We start from the raw sequence: 16,816 nt of genomic DNA, 5'->3' as shown, positions 1-16,816 counted from the left end.
TCCGGCAATAGTCAGGTCTGGCAGCAGGCAGCAAGTATCGGGGTTCAGGCAGAGAGTAGTCAGATTCAGGCAATGGACAAGTCAAGTAGCAAGACTATGGCTGGAGCTCCAGTAGCAAGGAGTACTGGCAGCGGACAGGACTAGGGCTGAAGCTCCAGAAGCAAAGGAAAACACACACGGGAAAACCAGAAAGCTAAACACAAGAAAACTAGTAAAGCTGTACACAAGCTAACAAGAAAGGTATGCCCAAGCTAACTAGTCACAAGCTAGAAACTCACACTAAGCAAAACACAGGAGAACCAGTAAAGCTGTACACAAGCTAACAAGCAAAGCTATGCCCAAGCTAACTAGTCACACGCTAGGAACTCACACAACACAACACACAGGGGAACTAGTAAAGCTGTACACAAGCCAACAAGAAAAGCTATGCCCAAGCAACTAGTAACAAGCTAGAAACTCACACTGAACTGGACAAGGTAGCAGTGCACAGAGCACTCTAACATACCAGGGACCTTAGACGAATGCAAAGGCCAAGGCTGCAGTCTCTAAGTGATTAATAAAGCCCTTCAACACCTGAGGCACAGCTGCAGCCATCAGTAAGCAACTACGGAGGCTGTCCAGGCCCAAACAAGAGAGACAAGTCCGGCAGCCTGGAAGAACCAGACTAGGCTAAAGTCTGGAACAGGTAGGAACAGCAAGACAAACTATGGCAGCCACTGGCTCTGGCCACCAGCAGGTGAGAGGAGCACAAACCAAGGAGCAGGCAGAGCGCACACAGAACATAGAGAGACTTAGAATACCTAGGTGCAGCACAGAGGAGCAAACAGAGCCAGGCTGGAGATAGAGGTAGAGCTAACTCAGGCAGCACCCCCAGGTGCAGTAGAGTGGAGTAATTAGAGCCATGCTGGAAGCAGCCAGCACACAGAAGGAAAACTACTCCAGAAAGGATAGGCAGAAGCCAGCTTAGAAGCTGACCCCCAGAAATAAGGTAAGTCTGAGGGTGGTCATGGCCACAGACGTGACATTAGCCATGGGTCAGGGTTGGAAGTAGGAGAGTTAGAGAGTCACTGGCTATCATGGGCATTGAGAACCCGCTGGAAACTGTCTAGCAGATCTCTTTTATGCATTTTGCCCCATGTAGAGACTGGCAAGGAAGGTTGGAGGCAACAGACATCAGAGTTTAGAGGCCCCCTTGGGGAGAAGGTCTGGGGGCCTATGATTGGAGCCAGTGGGGGCCTCTTTCATTGAAAGCCAGCACCACATGAAGAGGAAAGCTTTAAAAATAAAATTCTCATGAGTTGCCACAGCTGGGAAAGAAAGTTTTCAGCTTTGGCAAAGAGGGGAACATTTCTCACAGAGTTTAGCTACAGGATATAAATGAGCCAATGGTCTATTTGTACCTCAGAGCTACATTTAACAAAAACAGGTATTAACCCATCAACATTTTCACAGATTAGCACATTGGCCCTGAAATTAGATTTGATTTAGGCATGTCAGAAAGCAAGATCTCTGAGGACATAGGAGCCGACTCTGTGGGTGCTTCAGCACCCCCAATATTGAGAAAATTCCTTGCATGTATCCAGGGAGGGGTTATTTCTACTGGGCTTAGCACCCCCAATAATTTTGAAACGTTGGCTCCTATGTCTGAGGACCCTCGTATGTCACAAGCTATGAGCCAGGTCTATGGTAGCCTGCTGGTTTTCAAAAAATTCCATGTTTGAAGACAACCTTGAACTCTCTAAATTATGTCACGTTGAAATAAGTTTGTGTTTGGAACCTGCTAAAATCCCCTCACAGCAGCAATGTTAGTTTTAGGTTAGTTTGATCCTAACTGTTAAATAATTTGAATACCTTAGTAGTTCAACACATAATGAAATCTATGAGCAGGTTTCCAGAGATACAATCCTTGCAAAATAACAAAGGCGGCTTCTTATCTGTTGATTTAATAGCAAAACGCTTTAGGCACTCACTTTTGAAGCAGACACTTCCCATCGCTAACTTCTTCCAGAGTATGCTGCAGCCTTTTCACTTCCTCCTGCAAAAAAAAAAAACCAAAACACTTATTTTAGTTAAGGTATAGCTACCAAACAAATTTCTATATGTGGGTTTTTCTCTGAAATCTGCCGTATTGGTGAGGGAGAGAGAGGGCCTCTGGGAGGGTCCAGTGGCTTTCAGTGACCTAGGAGCCACCAAAATTTAAAACACAAGCTGATCAGAAGTAAACTCCCAACACAGACGGAAAAAGAAAAGGGCACGTTTCCGTGTAACACAGCCAGCTGCAAACTATGCCAAAACATTTCACAAGACCCCACAGTCATTCACAAAGGAAAAATATTCAACATAAAGGACTATTTTACATGCTCATCTTCCAATGTGGTATATATCATTCAGTGTAAAAAATGTAACGAAGGATGCTATATTGGAGAAACAGGCCAGATGCTTAAGACAAGATTCAATCTGCACAGACATCACATGAAAATAGCCGGTGCCAGTCAAGCCCCCACCCCTGTGGGCCAACACTTCACAAGACCAGAACACTGCACCAGTGATTTCACAGTAAGAATACTGAAAGGTAATTTTAAAACAATACAGGAACGCAAGACCTTTGAAATAAGAATGATTGAATATTTTGACACACAACAAACAGGACTTAATAAGGATCTGGGTTTTCTAACCCATTATAAACCATAAGCTGTATTTCTCTGTTTATTTCTCTGTTTATTACCCTCTTCTCACCTACCAACACCCATCCTGTTAGAATATCAATGAAATGCTTTGATGTCCCCATGCATACCCCCACCCTCCCACTCTGTCAGACTGTCAAAGTAATGTTTTGATGTTTCTCTTATATATACTATCTGCTAACACATTTGCTTATTTCCGATCTGAGTAAGAAGGGCAACCTTCGGAAGCTAATCAAGAAATGTATTAAGTTATGTCCAATAAAAAAGGTATCATCTTATTTTCTTTTCCATGTTTTATTTTGTTTGATTTCTATTAGTGACCTAGGAGAAGCCCAAATCAGTAAATTATGATAATGAGTTTTGCAGTCAAAAAATAAGCCATTCATGAATGGTGGAATCATCTCTGTACCGTTAGAAATTATGAAGAATCTGCAGCTTTTAAATTTCATCATTTATCCACCTTTAAAAAGCACTAGGCTCCTTTTGACCGTTACATCAAAACAGCAGCATCTCCTTGAGTTTAGATCTCTTATGTTTATGTTTTCATATTTGCTTTTGTATAATGCATTTGGCTTTTTTCTCTTTTTAAATGTTATACGTTGTATGTTGCACTTGTTTTAATTTCTATGTAAACTCAATAAAAATGATTTCAAACAATAAATACATCAATAAGCCAATTTGTTACCCTCCACCACACATAGAAAAGCATCTCTCTCTTTTCCAACTTCACTGTTTGTCTTTTTGAGGATAATGGCTTCAATTTGATAACTAGAGCAGTGTTCTCCATTCCACTTCTGGAGGCAATCTGGTCTGTTTTTCAGGATAACCATTATGAATATTGTGAGGGGTTACTGAGAGGACGGTCGCAGGGAAAGCGAGAGTGGCCCAAGAAAGAGCAAAAGAGGCAAGCGCATGTCCCGTATGAGCAAGAAGCTCACCTCCTGCTCGTCCCCATAATGCATCTGACCCGAGGTAGTACTGGCAAGCAGTGAGGGAGGAGGAACAGGATTGGGAGATGATCTCCAATCAGGGTGATGATGAGCAGCTAGGGGAGCCTGAGGAGGAGGAGGAGGAGGTGATGGAATGGGATAAATTGGAAGAGTCAGGGGAGAGGGAGGAGGAAGGAATGGAGGTGTCTGCATGGGCTCAGACTAGAGCAGCCAAGGTGAGGGGTTTATTGGCTGCTGTCTTTCCTAAACTAAGGGGAATTGGAAGAGGTGAATTGAGGCAGCTGGGGAAGAAGCTGTGGCAGAAAGTAATCCAGAGCCTGAGGTGGAGGAAAGAGTGAAACTACCTGCTGGGTGAACGTTGTCATCAGGTTGGCATGAATACTGCAGGGGGAGAAGGGAAGACAGCCTTGAATTGCTGTGAGTTATATGCAATAAGATGGAGGGTAAACCTAGCCGGATCACTGTGAACATTAACAAAAGTCAATGATTGAAATGTGAACTCTATGTTGCAAATAGAGGAGGAACCCTTATGGAACCCTGTGAATGTTAACAAGGGTTAATGATAAAGGGTGGAATAGTGCCAAGTATTGCAAGAAAGATGAACTCTGCAGTGGCATTCCTAGGGGCGCTGACACCCGGGGCGGATCGCCGATGCGCCCCGCCCCCCGGGTGCAGCGCCCCCCCCCCCCCGGAACAGCGCAACTCCCCCCCCCGGCAAAATAACCCCCCCCCCCGGGTGCAGCGTGACCCCACGGCGAAAGAACCACCCCCCCGGGTGCACGCCGCTGGGGGGGGGTGCCGCGCGCCTGTCGGCTCTTCGTTTCCATGCTCCCTCGGCCCCAGAACAGGAAGTAACCTGTTCCGGGGCAGAGGGAGCATAAAAATGAAGAGCCAACAGGCTCGCGGCACCCCCCCCCCCCCCAGCGGCGTGCACCCAGGGCGGACAGCCCCCACCGCCCCCCCCCCCCGGTACGCCACTGGAACTCTGATATGTGAGAAATAAAGAGGAATTCTTTTAATGATATGACTGGAGTCTTTGGTCATCCTTTGGGATAAACCCATGGGGGATCCCCTAGCTGAAGGAGGCTACGGAGGTGGAGGTCAGAACGGAGAGTTACACGGTGGCAGATGGAGCAGGAGCCGGTGTTGGAATAGCCTGGCTAAGCAGGGTTAGCCGTGGCCAAGGAGGGGAAGGGAGACCTGCTGACACACAGTGGCAGACAGAGCAGGAGCCAGTGTTGGAATAGCCTGGCTAAGCAGGGTTGGCCATGGCCAAGGAGTGGAAGGGAGACCTGCTGACAATATGTATAAAATAGATCTGATGCACTGGACAGAGATATATGCAAATCTATCTCACATCTAACTTGCTGGCAGAGGGTTGAGAAACTCTGCTCTAGATTAAGGGGTTCTTTTACTAAGCTGCAGTAAAGCACTAGTGCATGCTTACTGCGGGGCATGCTCAGGTGTCCCATGATAGTTTTGAAATTGCCGTGCACGTCCCATGCACTAAAAAATAGATTTTACTTTTTAGTACAGGGCCATGTTTGGAAGCAGAGAATATATGTGCCCTGCGCTAATCGGATAACGTGGGGGCATTGGCATGTGCTGACTGATTAGCACAAGGTTAGTGTGGAAGTCCCTACCACCCACAAAATAGGTGACAGTAAGGGCTCCCGTGCTAAAGACCACACACTAATTTGCATGCACTTCCTCCATGATATGCAGTTGTGCATTATCACTATGGATATATAGGAAGATTGACTGTATAGCATAGGACTCTTATGTAAGTTAAGCTGGTATTTGCAGAAAGCACTTTGGTGACATACAGGCATTTATGCACAAGAGCACACATGTAAGCACGTGAGTGCCAGCATTCTAAACATTTATGCAGCTAACCACCTAGGTCAGTGATGGCGAACCTATGGCACGCGTGCCAGAGAGGGCATGCATGCCGTCACCAGGGGCGTAGCTAAGGGCGGGCCTGAATAGGCCCAGGCCCAGCCACTTTCCCTCTAGGCCTGCCCACCCAACATCCCCTCGCATGTCCTCCCCGCCGGTGTTGATTACCTCTGTCGAAGCGGCCGCGTCTTTGAAAGCCCTGCCCGTCTCTAGCCTTCCCTTCATGAGTTCGTTCCCTCAGAGTCAGTCCCGCCTTCTGACATCATTTCCGCGAGGGCGGGACTGGCTCTGAGGGAACGAACTCACAAAGGGAAGGCTAGAGATAGGCAGGACTTTCAAAGACGCGGCTGCTTCGACGGAGGTAATAAAAAAGATTTACATGCAGGGCATGGATGGGAGCGGGAGGGGAGGGCAGGGGAGAGAAGAGAATCGCTGGGTATGGATGGATGGAGGGGAGGGCAGGGGAGAGGAGGGTTACTGGACATGGGTGGATGGAGGGGAGGGCAGGAGAGAGGAGGGTTGCTGGACATGGATGGATGAAGGGGAGGGCAATTGTTTGACGGATGGAGGGGAGGGGAGGGAAGGGAAGACAGGAAGGAGATGCACATGGATGGAGGGGAAGGGAGTTATCAGCATGCATGCAACAGCAAAAATCACATTAATTATTCAAAAGCATGTCAAATGCTTTTAAAGTTCTTTTATTCAGGTTAAATTGCTCTGTTGGCACTTTGCAATAAATAATTAGATTTTGGGTTGCTGTTTGGGCACTCGGTCTCTGAAAGGTTTGCCATTACTGACCTAGGTTATAGATAGACCTTCACATGTCGAATATATAATAAGAGGGAATTCTGTAATGTAAGGGCCCACATCGACACTCTCATTAAGAGCCCCCTTTACTCGATAAACAGGAAGTACAACAGCAGCCCGACGGTACCTCCCATCCCTAGCGCACCATCATATCTAGCACTACAAAAAATATTTTTTTAGTTTTGCATTAATGGCCATGCACTAATGATTTGCCGCTTTCAGCGTTTGCGCTCGGCGTCTTTGGACAACTCTGTTCTCCCAGAGTATGTGCTTTGTTGCCGACTGTACTCATAATTACTAACCGGTATCGTTAGTCTTTTTAAAGACTCATTTCCTGTTCACCTTTCATTTAAATACCATCACAGTTTCCCCATACAATATACAGACTCCTGATGCAGGCACTTTGCCGAAACACGGTGTCGTGTCGAGTTTATTTTCAGTATTGCAAGGGAGACATGGACAAGACATCGGAGGAGCTCCCAGTTTGACATGTCCCTACTGCACTTAAGCTCACACACTTACACCAGCTCTATGGCAGTTGTGTGAGCACCTAAATTGTAGGCCAACTGGTAGCCAATTACACTAGTCCTATATAATAATTTGCACCTCCAATGTTCCATGTCTGGCTGCCTGGGTTCGTAACATCTCCTGACGTCAGCCAGCCTCCAGCGTTCCATTCCACCTCACTGTCCCGCCCTTGTGTCAATACGTAATGATGTCAGAAGGCGGAACAGTGAGAGGGAAGAGAACGCTGGAGGCGAACTGACGTCAGGAGGGATGTTACAAACGGAACAGAAGCCAGCGCCAGCCAGTCAGAGAACGTTCAGGTACAAATCGAGGGGAGGAAAGAATCGCAGGACGTCGAGGTGAGGGAGGGAGGAAGGGGAGGGCAGGGCAGAGGAGAATTGATGGACATGGATGGGAGGGGAGGGAAGAATTGACGGACATGGAGGGGAGGGCAGGGGAGAGAGAAAAAAAAGCTTACATGACAGCCTTCCTAGGGCCCATTTCATTGTTGAGGAAATGGGCATGGTTCCACTAGTATTTTATAATGGAACCTAGGCACCTGGGTTCCTTTATAGAATAAGTTTCTACCGTGTGCCCTCCAGTTGCCTAATTGAAAGCACCTGGTTCTAGAATTGCCCCCAATGTGATTTACACAAAATAAAAAAAAAAAAACAGTAGGTAAAATAATTCCATCAACATCCCATCAAACCCTCTGCTTCTTTAAGAACCAGTAAGTTCCAACCTGACTCTGAAATTCCAGGCCTCACTTGGGCTGTGTCTTCCGAACTTGCTCCTCTCACTTTTGTTGAGCTTTTGTGTTGAGTTCCTCTCTCCACTGTACACCAGTTGTTCCCTGAGGCTCTTCCAGTTTCCCTTTCACTTCCCCTACTTCCTGCCCATGTACCTGATCTTTCTAACCTCGATATGACTCTCTCTTTCACTTGTGCCTTTCCTTTCTGTTCCTGTTCCCGCTCTGACTGTCTAACCCTTGGCTTTGGTCATTGACCATTTTGTTCACATTTTGAACCAACAGCCTGTCCTAACCTCATATAACAATTTGCCTTTTTCAGTTAGCAAACAGCAATATTGCTGGTACGGTTACATACAAGGCACCGTGCGTCTGAGTTTGCAGTACTTAATTAGTGCATTTCTTCTCATATTTCAGTTCACGTAGAACAGTAGTACATTTGCTTCAAATGAATTATTTTGCTGCCTACATAATTGGAAATTATATTGTGCATTATAAATGAGCAGTGGTTAGCAAGTGGGCTTTAAAATGTTAAAAACCTTAAAGCCATGAATCCAGACAGATTTAATAGACCAAAACAATGCTTGAAAAACAGAATCACTGGACGTTTTTTGAGCATTTGCAACAACACTTTGTGATCATTTTTCCTACCGTCGTAGTTTGCACAAGGAACTGTGGGGGTCTTTTACTAAAGATTAGCTTGAGGGCCCGTTTTATTCCTATGGGCCCTGCTGCAGATAATTCGAGCTAACCTTTCGTAAAAGACCTCCTATGTCTGAAACATATGGCAGATATAGAAAATATCCCCTGATCCGTTTTTTGGCCACAGAATCCTTTTCGCCCTATGATTGAGAGTAAATGGGAGTTTTTTGATGTCTGTGGTTTGTTTCGGAGGAGGGAGGAGCCAATGATGATAGCAATTAGAGGGGAGTCCTAAACATAGGTTCCCTGTGCTCTTGAGGCTAATTTTTATAATTGATTTAGATTTGATAATTGGTCAGCCCCATTGCTTAATCTAACTCTCAGGTAGAGTGTATTTGTATTGATTTTCTGAGATATAGAAATAGAAAAATAAAGACAGATATAGACCATAAGACCTATCCAGTCTGCCCATCCATACCATCTACTATGCCTTCCTCTCCCTTAAAGATTCTATGTTCTTGTCCCCAGAGCCGTAGCGAGGGGAGCTGACACCCGGGGCGGGTCGCCGCTGCGCACCCCCCCGGAGCGCATACCTGTGGCGAGGGACAGGCGGGAGGGCCGATCTGCCCCGACTGCACGTTGCTGGGGTGTGTCGGCTCCGTGCTGGTTCACTGCTCTCTCTGTCCCAGAACAGGAAGTAACCTGTTCCGGGGCAGAGAGGGTAGTGCACCAGCGTGGAGCCGACACACCCCAGCAACGTGCACCCGGGGCGGACCGCCCCCCCCCCCCTTCCTACGCCACTGCTTGTCCCAAGCTTTCTTGAAATCAGATACCGTCTTCATCTCCATCACCTCCCAGGGGAGGCTATTCCACGTATTCACCACCCCTCTGTGAAGAAGTATTTTCTCAGGTTTCTCCTACGTCTGTCCTCTTTCACCTTCATCCTATACAACCCCCCCCCCCCCCCCCTCACTATTCCATAGCTTTCTTTCAACTGAAAGAGACTTGCCTCAGGTGCATTTATTTATTTATTTAGAGTTTGCTCGCACCTTTTTCACTAGTAGCTCAAGGTGAGTTACGTTCAAGTACTCTGCCATGGAAGTATTTAAATGTCTCTATCATATCTCCCCTCTCCCGCCTTTCTTCCAAAGTATATGTATTGAGATCTTTAAGTCTGACCCCAAATGCTTCAAGACAGAGACCACTTACCATTTTAGTAGCCACCCTTTGGACCATTACCATCTTGTTTATATCTTTTTTAAAGGCGTGGTCTCCACAATTGCACACAGTACTCTAAATCAGATCTCACCAGCATCCTTCCAGCTTTTGCTGTTGCCTTTTCTACCTGTTTGGCCACCTTAAGGTCATCACATAAGATCACTCCCTAGACATATCATATCTTTTATAGCTCTTGAAGTAAAAATGATTTAATCAATGAAATTGCAAAATAACACTGTAAACCATCATTAGCAAAGTAAAAACTATGAGTAAAGAAATCCATTACTTCTAGGTTTCTAATACAGGGAAGAATGTGATGATTTTTAAAGATTACTACTGTTTAGACATACAAAGCATTGTATTTCCTAGTCAGGGCCCTGGTCTCCAGAGATTCCAAGACCATGATAAGTGTTTCAGAATCCAAGCCTTACAGTGTCATTTTTAACTCCTCATACAGCAACATGGAAGATGATGGCAGATAAAGACCTGTATGGCCCATCTAGTCTACCTAACAAGACAAACTCATAGCATAAGGTATGATACTACATTTGCATGTTACATAAATTTACTCTTTGTAGGTGTTTCGATTTAGTTGATTCGTGTATTTCTATAAACAAATTGAAGCTTAATAAAGAGAAAACAAATTTTTAAGGGTGGGTCCACCATTATCCATAGAAAGTATGATGTTGCAAGTTATCAATTTTCAGATTAAATTGGATGATTCTTCCAGAATTTTATGAACTGAAGTAGATAATTATCTTAGTTGCTCAGGTTCATAAGTTGGTAAGGGATTCTTTCTTGCTACTGTGATATCCCCCTTCACACTCAGGGTGACCTGGTTCTCAATATGCAAATCATATGCAGATTAGTGTGGTACCCCTTCTCACTCAGGGTGACCTGGCTTCCACTCAGCACATTAAGCAAGTCTCACCAACCGCATATTTCTCAGGCAACTCTTTATTCCAGCCCCTGGGCACACTTCTTCTAGCTTAACACTTTATGCTTTCATAGATCTTCACATAGAGCCTCCCCACATAGATACATGGGCTCAGTACTATACCAATACTTTGGGGACTCTCAACCCCAGGCTTTGCAGCCGGCTTCTCTCAGTACTTTAGAAACACAGTCTCTCCTTTGAACACACAGTTCTAGAAACACAGTCTTTTCTTCTTTGGACACACAGTCCCTCTTTGAACACACAGTTCTAGACATTGGAGCCGACTCTGTGGGTGCTTTGGGTGCTTGAGCACCCCCAATATTGAGAAAAATCCTTGTATGTGTCCAGGGAGGGGTTATTTTCATTGGGCTTAGCACCCCCAATAATTTTGAAAAGTTGGCTCCTATGGTTCTAGACACACAGTCTTTTCATCTTCTTGGACACACAGTCCCTCTTTGAACACACAGTTCTAGACACACAGTCTTTTCCTCTTCTTGGACACACAGTCCCTCTTTGAACACACAGTTCTAGACACACAGTAAAACTCTAATGCTTTAGGGACTTCTTACCCTAGGACTTTCAGCCTGCTGATCTCCTTTGGATACCCAGTCCACACCAAGTCCATAAGGTTAACCAGTATCTTTCAGGGGCTCTCTCTTCTTCTGCTGCTAGCTCACTTCCCTTCCTTTCTCAACTCAGGTGGGGTATAAAGTGGTTAATTAGCCACCCAGGACCTAGCCCATAATCTCCTACACCTGTGGGCCTCCCAGGGCTCTCCCCGGTCCTAGTGACCTCCATCTTCTTCTAGCGCCCTCTAGTGGCCTACACCCTATAGGACACCCTCTTACTTATCACACTACATAAGAAATTAAGAAGCATTTGGAAAAATTTCAGTATGTCTGTGTTTAGGTTGGTGATACAGACTTTGATACTTTCAAAATTGGACTACTGTAATTCTATTTACATTGGTTGCACTAAGTTACTGAGGGCCAGATTCTATATAAAGCATTTAAAAAAATCCATGTAGTAAACATTTCTGCCCTGGTTTAGGTGCAGTATATAAAATGCTAGTAAAAAAAAGCCCCGTTTCTGATGCAAATGAAACGGGGGCTAGGAAAGTTTTCTTCTGTGTGCATGTGGGAGTGTGTGTGTCCCTGCCCTCTGGCCTCTCTCCCCTCCCCCCTCTGAGTCCTTCACTGTTACAGAGCCAGCGATTTGATTTCGTGCTCTGCTGTTTTCCTTCACTGACTGTGTTACAGAGAGGGCGGGGCAGACACTCATAGGGAAACCAGATATATCGCCCCCTTCACACTTCCGGCTGGAGGCATCATAGAACGTTGGTTTTGCTTTTTATATAGAGAGATGCTTAGTTGAAATTCTAGTGCCTAAAACTACGCACGTCCAGTTACACCAATGAAAATGTGGTGTAAATCTCTGTGCATAGATTTATGTGCACTGGGCTATATTCCATAATTATGCACGTCAATTTGGGAACACCCACAGAATGCCCATTTTTCCGCCAATAGCCACGCTCCTTTTAAACTGTACACTTGACAATTTAGGCACAGTTCATTACAGAATACACTTAGCAATATGCACATACATTCTAGTTATTAACAATTAGTGCTCATTATTTCTTAAGTGCTGTTAAAAATGCCGATTAGCTTGTCAAGCTTGATTAGCTTGAGGAGAGGGCTCATATTAGCCCTCTCCTCAAGTCACTTCACTGGCTTCCTATCCGTTTCCGCATACAGTTCAAACTCCTCTTATTGACCTATAAGTGCATTCACTCTGCAGCTCCTCAGTACCTCTCCACTCTCATCTCTACCTACATTCCTCCCCGGGAACTCTGTTCACTGGGTAAATCTCTCTTATCTGCACCCTTCTCCTCCACTGCTAACTCCAGACTCCGTTCCTTTTATCTTGCTGCACCACATGCCTGGAATAGACTTCCTGAGCCGGTACGTCAAGCTCCATCTTTGGCCGTCTTCAAATCTAAGCTAAAAGCCCACCTTTTTGATGCTGCTTTTAACTCCTAACCCTTATTCATTTGTTCAGAACCCTTATTTTATCATCCTCACTTTAATATTCCCTTATCTCTTGTTTGTCCTGTTTGTCTGTCCTAATTAGATTGCAAGCTCTGTCGAGCAGGGACTGTCTCTTCATGTTTAAATGTACAGCGCTGCGTACGTCTACTAGCGCTATAGAAATGATAAGTAGTAGTAATCTCTGGGATTCTGGAATCTTGCTACTCTTTGGGATTCCGAAATCTTGTTACTCTTTGTGCTTATCCCTTATTTGTCCTGTTTGTCTATCCTAATTAGATTGCTAAGCTCTGTTGAGCAGGGACTGTCTCTTCATGTTCGAGTGTACAGCACTGTGTATGTCTAGTATAGCACTATAGAAATGATTAGTAGTAGTATCAGTAGTAGTCTCTGGGATTCTGGAATCTTGCTACTCTTTGGGATTCCGGAATCTTGTTACTCTTTGTGCTTATCCCTTATTTGTCCTGTTTGTCTATCCTAATTAGATTGTAAGCTCTGTCGAGCAGGGACTGTCTCTTCATGTTCAAGTGTACAGCGCTGCGTACGTCTAGTAGCGCTATAGAAATGACAAGTAGTAATAGTAGTTAAGTCAATTAAGTTACGCGCATGGTTATAGACTATGCCTAGATTTCAGCGCATATCTCTAGGTGCGCTATATAGAATCTGGCAGTGAAGGTGAAATTACAACAGGTGCAGAATGCGGCAGCCAGAGTTATTTTTGCTGTGGATAAACACGAACATATTTCTCCATCATTATCTCGTTTGCATTGGTTGCCATTGGAGGCAAGGTTTCAATGTATATTTAGGTGCACATCTTTCTTTTTTAAATGAATTTACTCCTAGATCTACTAGGAATCAATGTTTATTAAAGTTTCCTTCATTTTGTCATGTGAGGGCAAAGAGAATTTTTCAAGCTACTTTTTCTTATCAAGCTGCACAATTCTGAAATTCTCTTCTTTCTTCTCTTTTAAGGATTTGTGGTTACCTTCAGTTTAGGAAATTGCTTAAGACATTTCTTTTTAAGAAGTTTTATTAATTCAGAATTATGATTTTATATAGATACTAGTAAAAAATGCCCGTTTCTGTGAGAAATGAAACGGGCGCTAGCAAGGTTTTGCTGTCCAGCGACCCTCCTCTCCCCCGGCCCCCCCCCTGCAGCGACCCATGGCCAGCGACCCTGCTCGCCCCTACCCCCCTCCAGCCACCCTGCTCTCCCCCTGCCCCCCCTGCAGCCACCCATGTCATGCGACTGTCCTCTCCTCCTGCCCCCTTGCAACCACCCATGTCATGCGACCCTCCTATCCCCCTGCCCCCTTGCAGGCACCTATGTGTAGCAGATAGGCGCCTCTCCTCCTGCCCCGTTGCAGCCACCTATGTGCAGCGGCGACCCTCATCTCCCCCTGCCCCCCCCCTGCAGCCACCCATGCCAGCGACCCTGCTCTCGCCCTGCCCCCCCCAGCAGACAACCATGTCTAGCGACCCTGCTGTCTCACCTGCCCCTCCAGACACTGCGGTTGTTTTTTAGGAAATGTTCGTGGCAGGCAGGAAAGATCCAAGTTCCTGCCTGGCCGTGGCTGTCACTGGCGCTCCGTGATGCCGGTTGCCTGTTGAAAATGGCCGCCGAGGGGCGGGGGAGATCGCGATTCGTCGAGTGTCATTGCTCCGCCCTCGGCATCATCACGTTGTGATGCGAGGGCGGGGCAGACACTCATGGGGAAACCGGATATCTAGACCGCTTCAAACTACTACTACTACTACTACTTAATATTTCTAGAGCGCTACTAGGGTTACGCAGCGCTATACAAATTAACAAAGAAGGACGGTCCCTGCTCAAAGGAGCTTACAATCTAAAGGACGAAATGTCAAGTTGGGGCAGTCTAGATTTCCTGAGTAGAGGTGTAGTGGTTAGGTGCCGAAGGCGACATTGAAGAGGTGGGCTTTGAGCAATGATTTGAAGATGGGCAGGGAGGGGGCCTGGCGTATGGGCTCAGAGAGTTTGTTCCAAGCATGGGGTGAGGCAAGGCAGAAAGGGCGGAGCGTGGAGTTTGGCGGTGGTGGAGAAGGGTACTGAAAGGAGGGATTTCTCTTGATAGCAGAGGGGAGATGAGGGTAGAGAGGTAAGGAGGGGCTGCAGATCGAGTGCATTTGTAGGTTAGTAGGAGAAGCTTGAACTGTATGCGGTATCTGATCGGAAGCCAGTGAAGTGACTTGAGGAGAGGGGTGATATGAGTATATCAGTCAAGGCGGAAGATAAGACGTGCAGCAGAGTTCTGAATGGACTGAAGGGGGATAGATGGCTAAGTGGAATGCCAGTGAGGAGTAGGTTGCAGTAGTCAAGGCGAGAGGTAATAAGAGAGTCGATGAGAGTTCGGGTGGTGTGCTCAGAGAGGAAGGGGCGAATTTTGCTAATGTTATAGAGGAAGAAGCGACAGGTCTTGGCTATCTGCTGGATATGCGCAGAGAAGGAGAGGGAGGAGTCGAAGATGACACCGAGGTTGCGGGCAGATGAGACGTGGATGATGAGGGTGTTATCAACTGAGATGGAGAGTGAAGGGAGAGGAGAAGTGGGCTTGGGTGGGAAGACAATAAGTTCGGTCTTGGCCATGTTCCGGCTGAGGCTTCATTAGAACGTTGGAGGTGCCTTTTTTATATAGAGATTGTTATGTGTTTCGGTTTTCATACTGTACTTCCTAAAGCTTGATCAGTTTATTTATTGTTACCCACAGCACATGTTGCGGTATTTTGCTGGGTATAAGACTATAGTAATGATAATAATAATCTTGATTTGTCCTTGCTATTTTCAGGGCATAGACCACAGAAGTTTGCCCAGCACTGGCCTTGTTCTTCTGGTCATCTTTACTATCCTTTTCCTAATTCCAAGCCTCAACAGGAGGGCAGAAAGGTGTGCGCATGTACTGAGAAAAGAGGTTTTTAGGTGTGTAGTGTAGGAGGTGTAAATGAATGGGGAGCTATATGGGAGTGAGTAAGGGGACTGAAGTATGTGTAGGAAGTTTGGACTGGATAAGGTGATTGGATGGGGGATGGGATAGTGAGTGAGGGTATTTAGGGTGCTGTGAGGGAGAGGATCAGTGAGTAAGTGAATGGGTGAGGGGATTAAAGGAGATTGCAGGGGGTGTAAGTGAGCAAAGGGATCGGACAAAGTTTAAGTATATTGGCAGGGACAGCAGAACGCCTTTTTGGTTGGAGTGGTTTACCCTCCAAGCCATCTAATTGCTGATGCTGTGGTGAGCAAATGTTGTTAGAGCATGGCCCCGTTGGTCCACCCCATTCTGTTGCCTATGAATATCAGAAAGGATGTGTGAGAGAAGGAATCTGCATTAGGTTTGGACACGTTCCTGGAGGAAAAGTCCATATCTGTTATTGAGGTGGACATGGGGGAAGCCACTGCTTGTCCTGGGATTAGTAGCATGGAATGTTGCTACTATTTGGGTTTCTATCAGGTACTTGTGACCTGGATTGGCCACTGTTGGAAGCAGAATACTGAGTTAAAGGGACATTGGTCTGACCCAGAATGGCTATTTTTACGTTCCTATGTAGAAGAAAAGATGTGAGAATAGATCCTGTCTTTTCCTGATCCTTGGATCCCCTCTCTTTCTCTTCCACCCTCATCAATCCCCCTTCCATTTATTCCCTTAGATCCCTTTCCCTTACCTTCATCTGCCCATGAACCTCCATTCTTCTCCTGCCTGACTCCCTCATGCTTCTATCCCTCTGTTCCTCCCTACATCCAATCCTCCTTTGCCATCCTCAGGATCTCTTCTATTCCTGTTTCCTGAGAGCTTTCTTTCTCTCTTCCTTCTCTGCAATTCCCTATGCCCCAACTCCCCTATGCCCCAGATCCTCTATCCTCTCCATCGCTCTCTTCCCTTCTCTTCACCAATCATATAATCAGAATTAAATAAATTAACTGAATACTGCAGATATCCCCAAAATTACTTTATTTATAAAAATACCAATTTACATGACTTAACAAGCAAATCAATGCCAGCCTGTGGAAATGTGCCTCATAATTGTCACAGAATTTCAGAAACTTTGCTGTAGAAGTTTCTAACTCTTCCTGGAGAATCTATCCTAAGTTGTTTGTCATTCTTCTCCTTGGTCATCACTGCTGTTTTACTTCATTTCGAGTGACCCTTCACCCACGGTCATAGTAAACCTATAAACTGCAGCCTCCATTTTGAATAAGACCTCCACATCAAGAGTAATGGAAAGCCTTGAATTTACGGGTTAAATAGAAATACTGCCTAAAAGATGTTCAGCTGTTAGGATAAAATTATTGAAATCCTTATTTTATGTTTGAATCTTATTTTATTCCTGTAGCTAAATGTGTTTGATATGCCAGACAGTTGAGTTCATTC

The 16,816-nt window shown here is 45.6% G+C and overlaps 1 protein-coding gene across 2 annotated transcripts in view; it reads right to left on the bottom strand.

The window, feature by feature from the left end:
• Positions 1-16,816, bottom strand: part of LOC115478872 (schwannomin-interacting protein 1) — a 694,349-nt gene that overhangs the window by 536,576 nt on the left and 140,957 nt on the right. For both annotated transcript variants that reach the window (XM_030216506.1, XM_030216512.1), the window contains exon 2: positions 1,971-2,035. In XM_030216506.1, the coding sequence (XP_030072366.1) occupies positions 1,971-2,035 (65 nt within the window). The remainder of the gene's footprint in view (positions 1-1,970; positions 2,036-16,816) is intronic.

This window comes from Microcaecilia unicolor, chromosome 10, assembly GCF_901765095.1.
Source record: "Microcaecilia unicolor chromosome 10, aMicUni1.1, whole genome shotgun sequence".
NCBI lineage: Eukaryota > Metazoa > Chordata > Amphibia > Gymnophiona > Siphonopidae > Microcaecilia > Microcaecilia unicolor.
The sequence above is the reverse complement of the archived record's forward strand: the minus strand, read 5'-3'. Positions and strand labels throughout refer to the sequence as shown.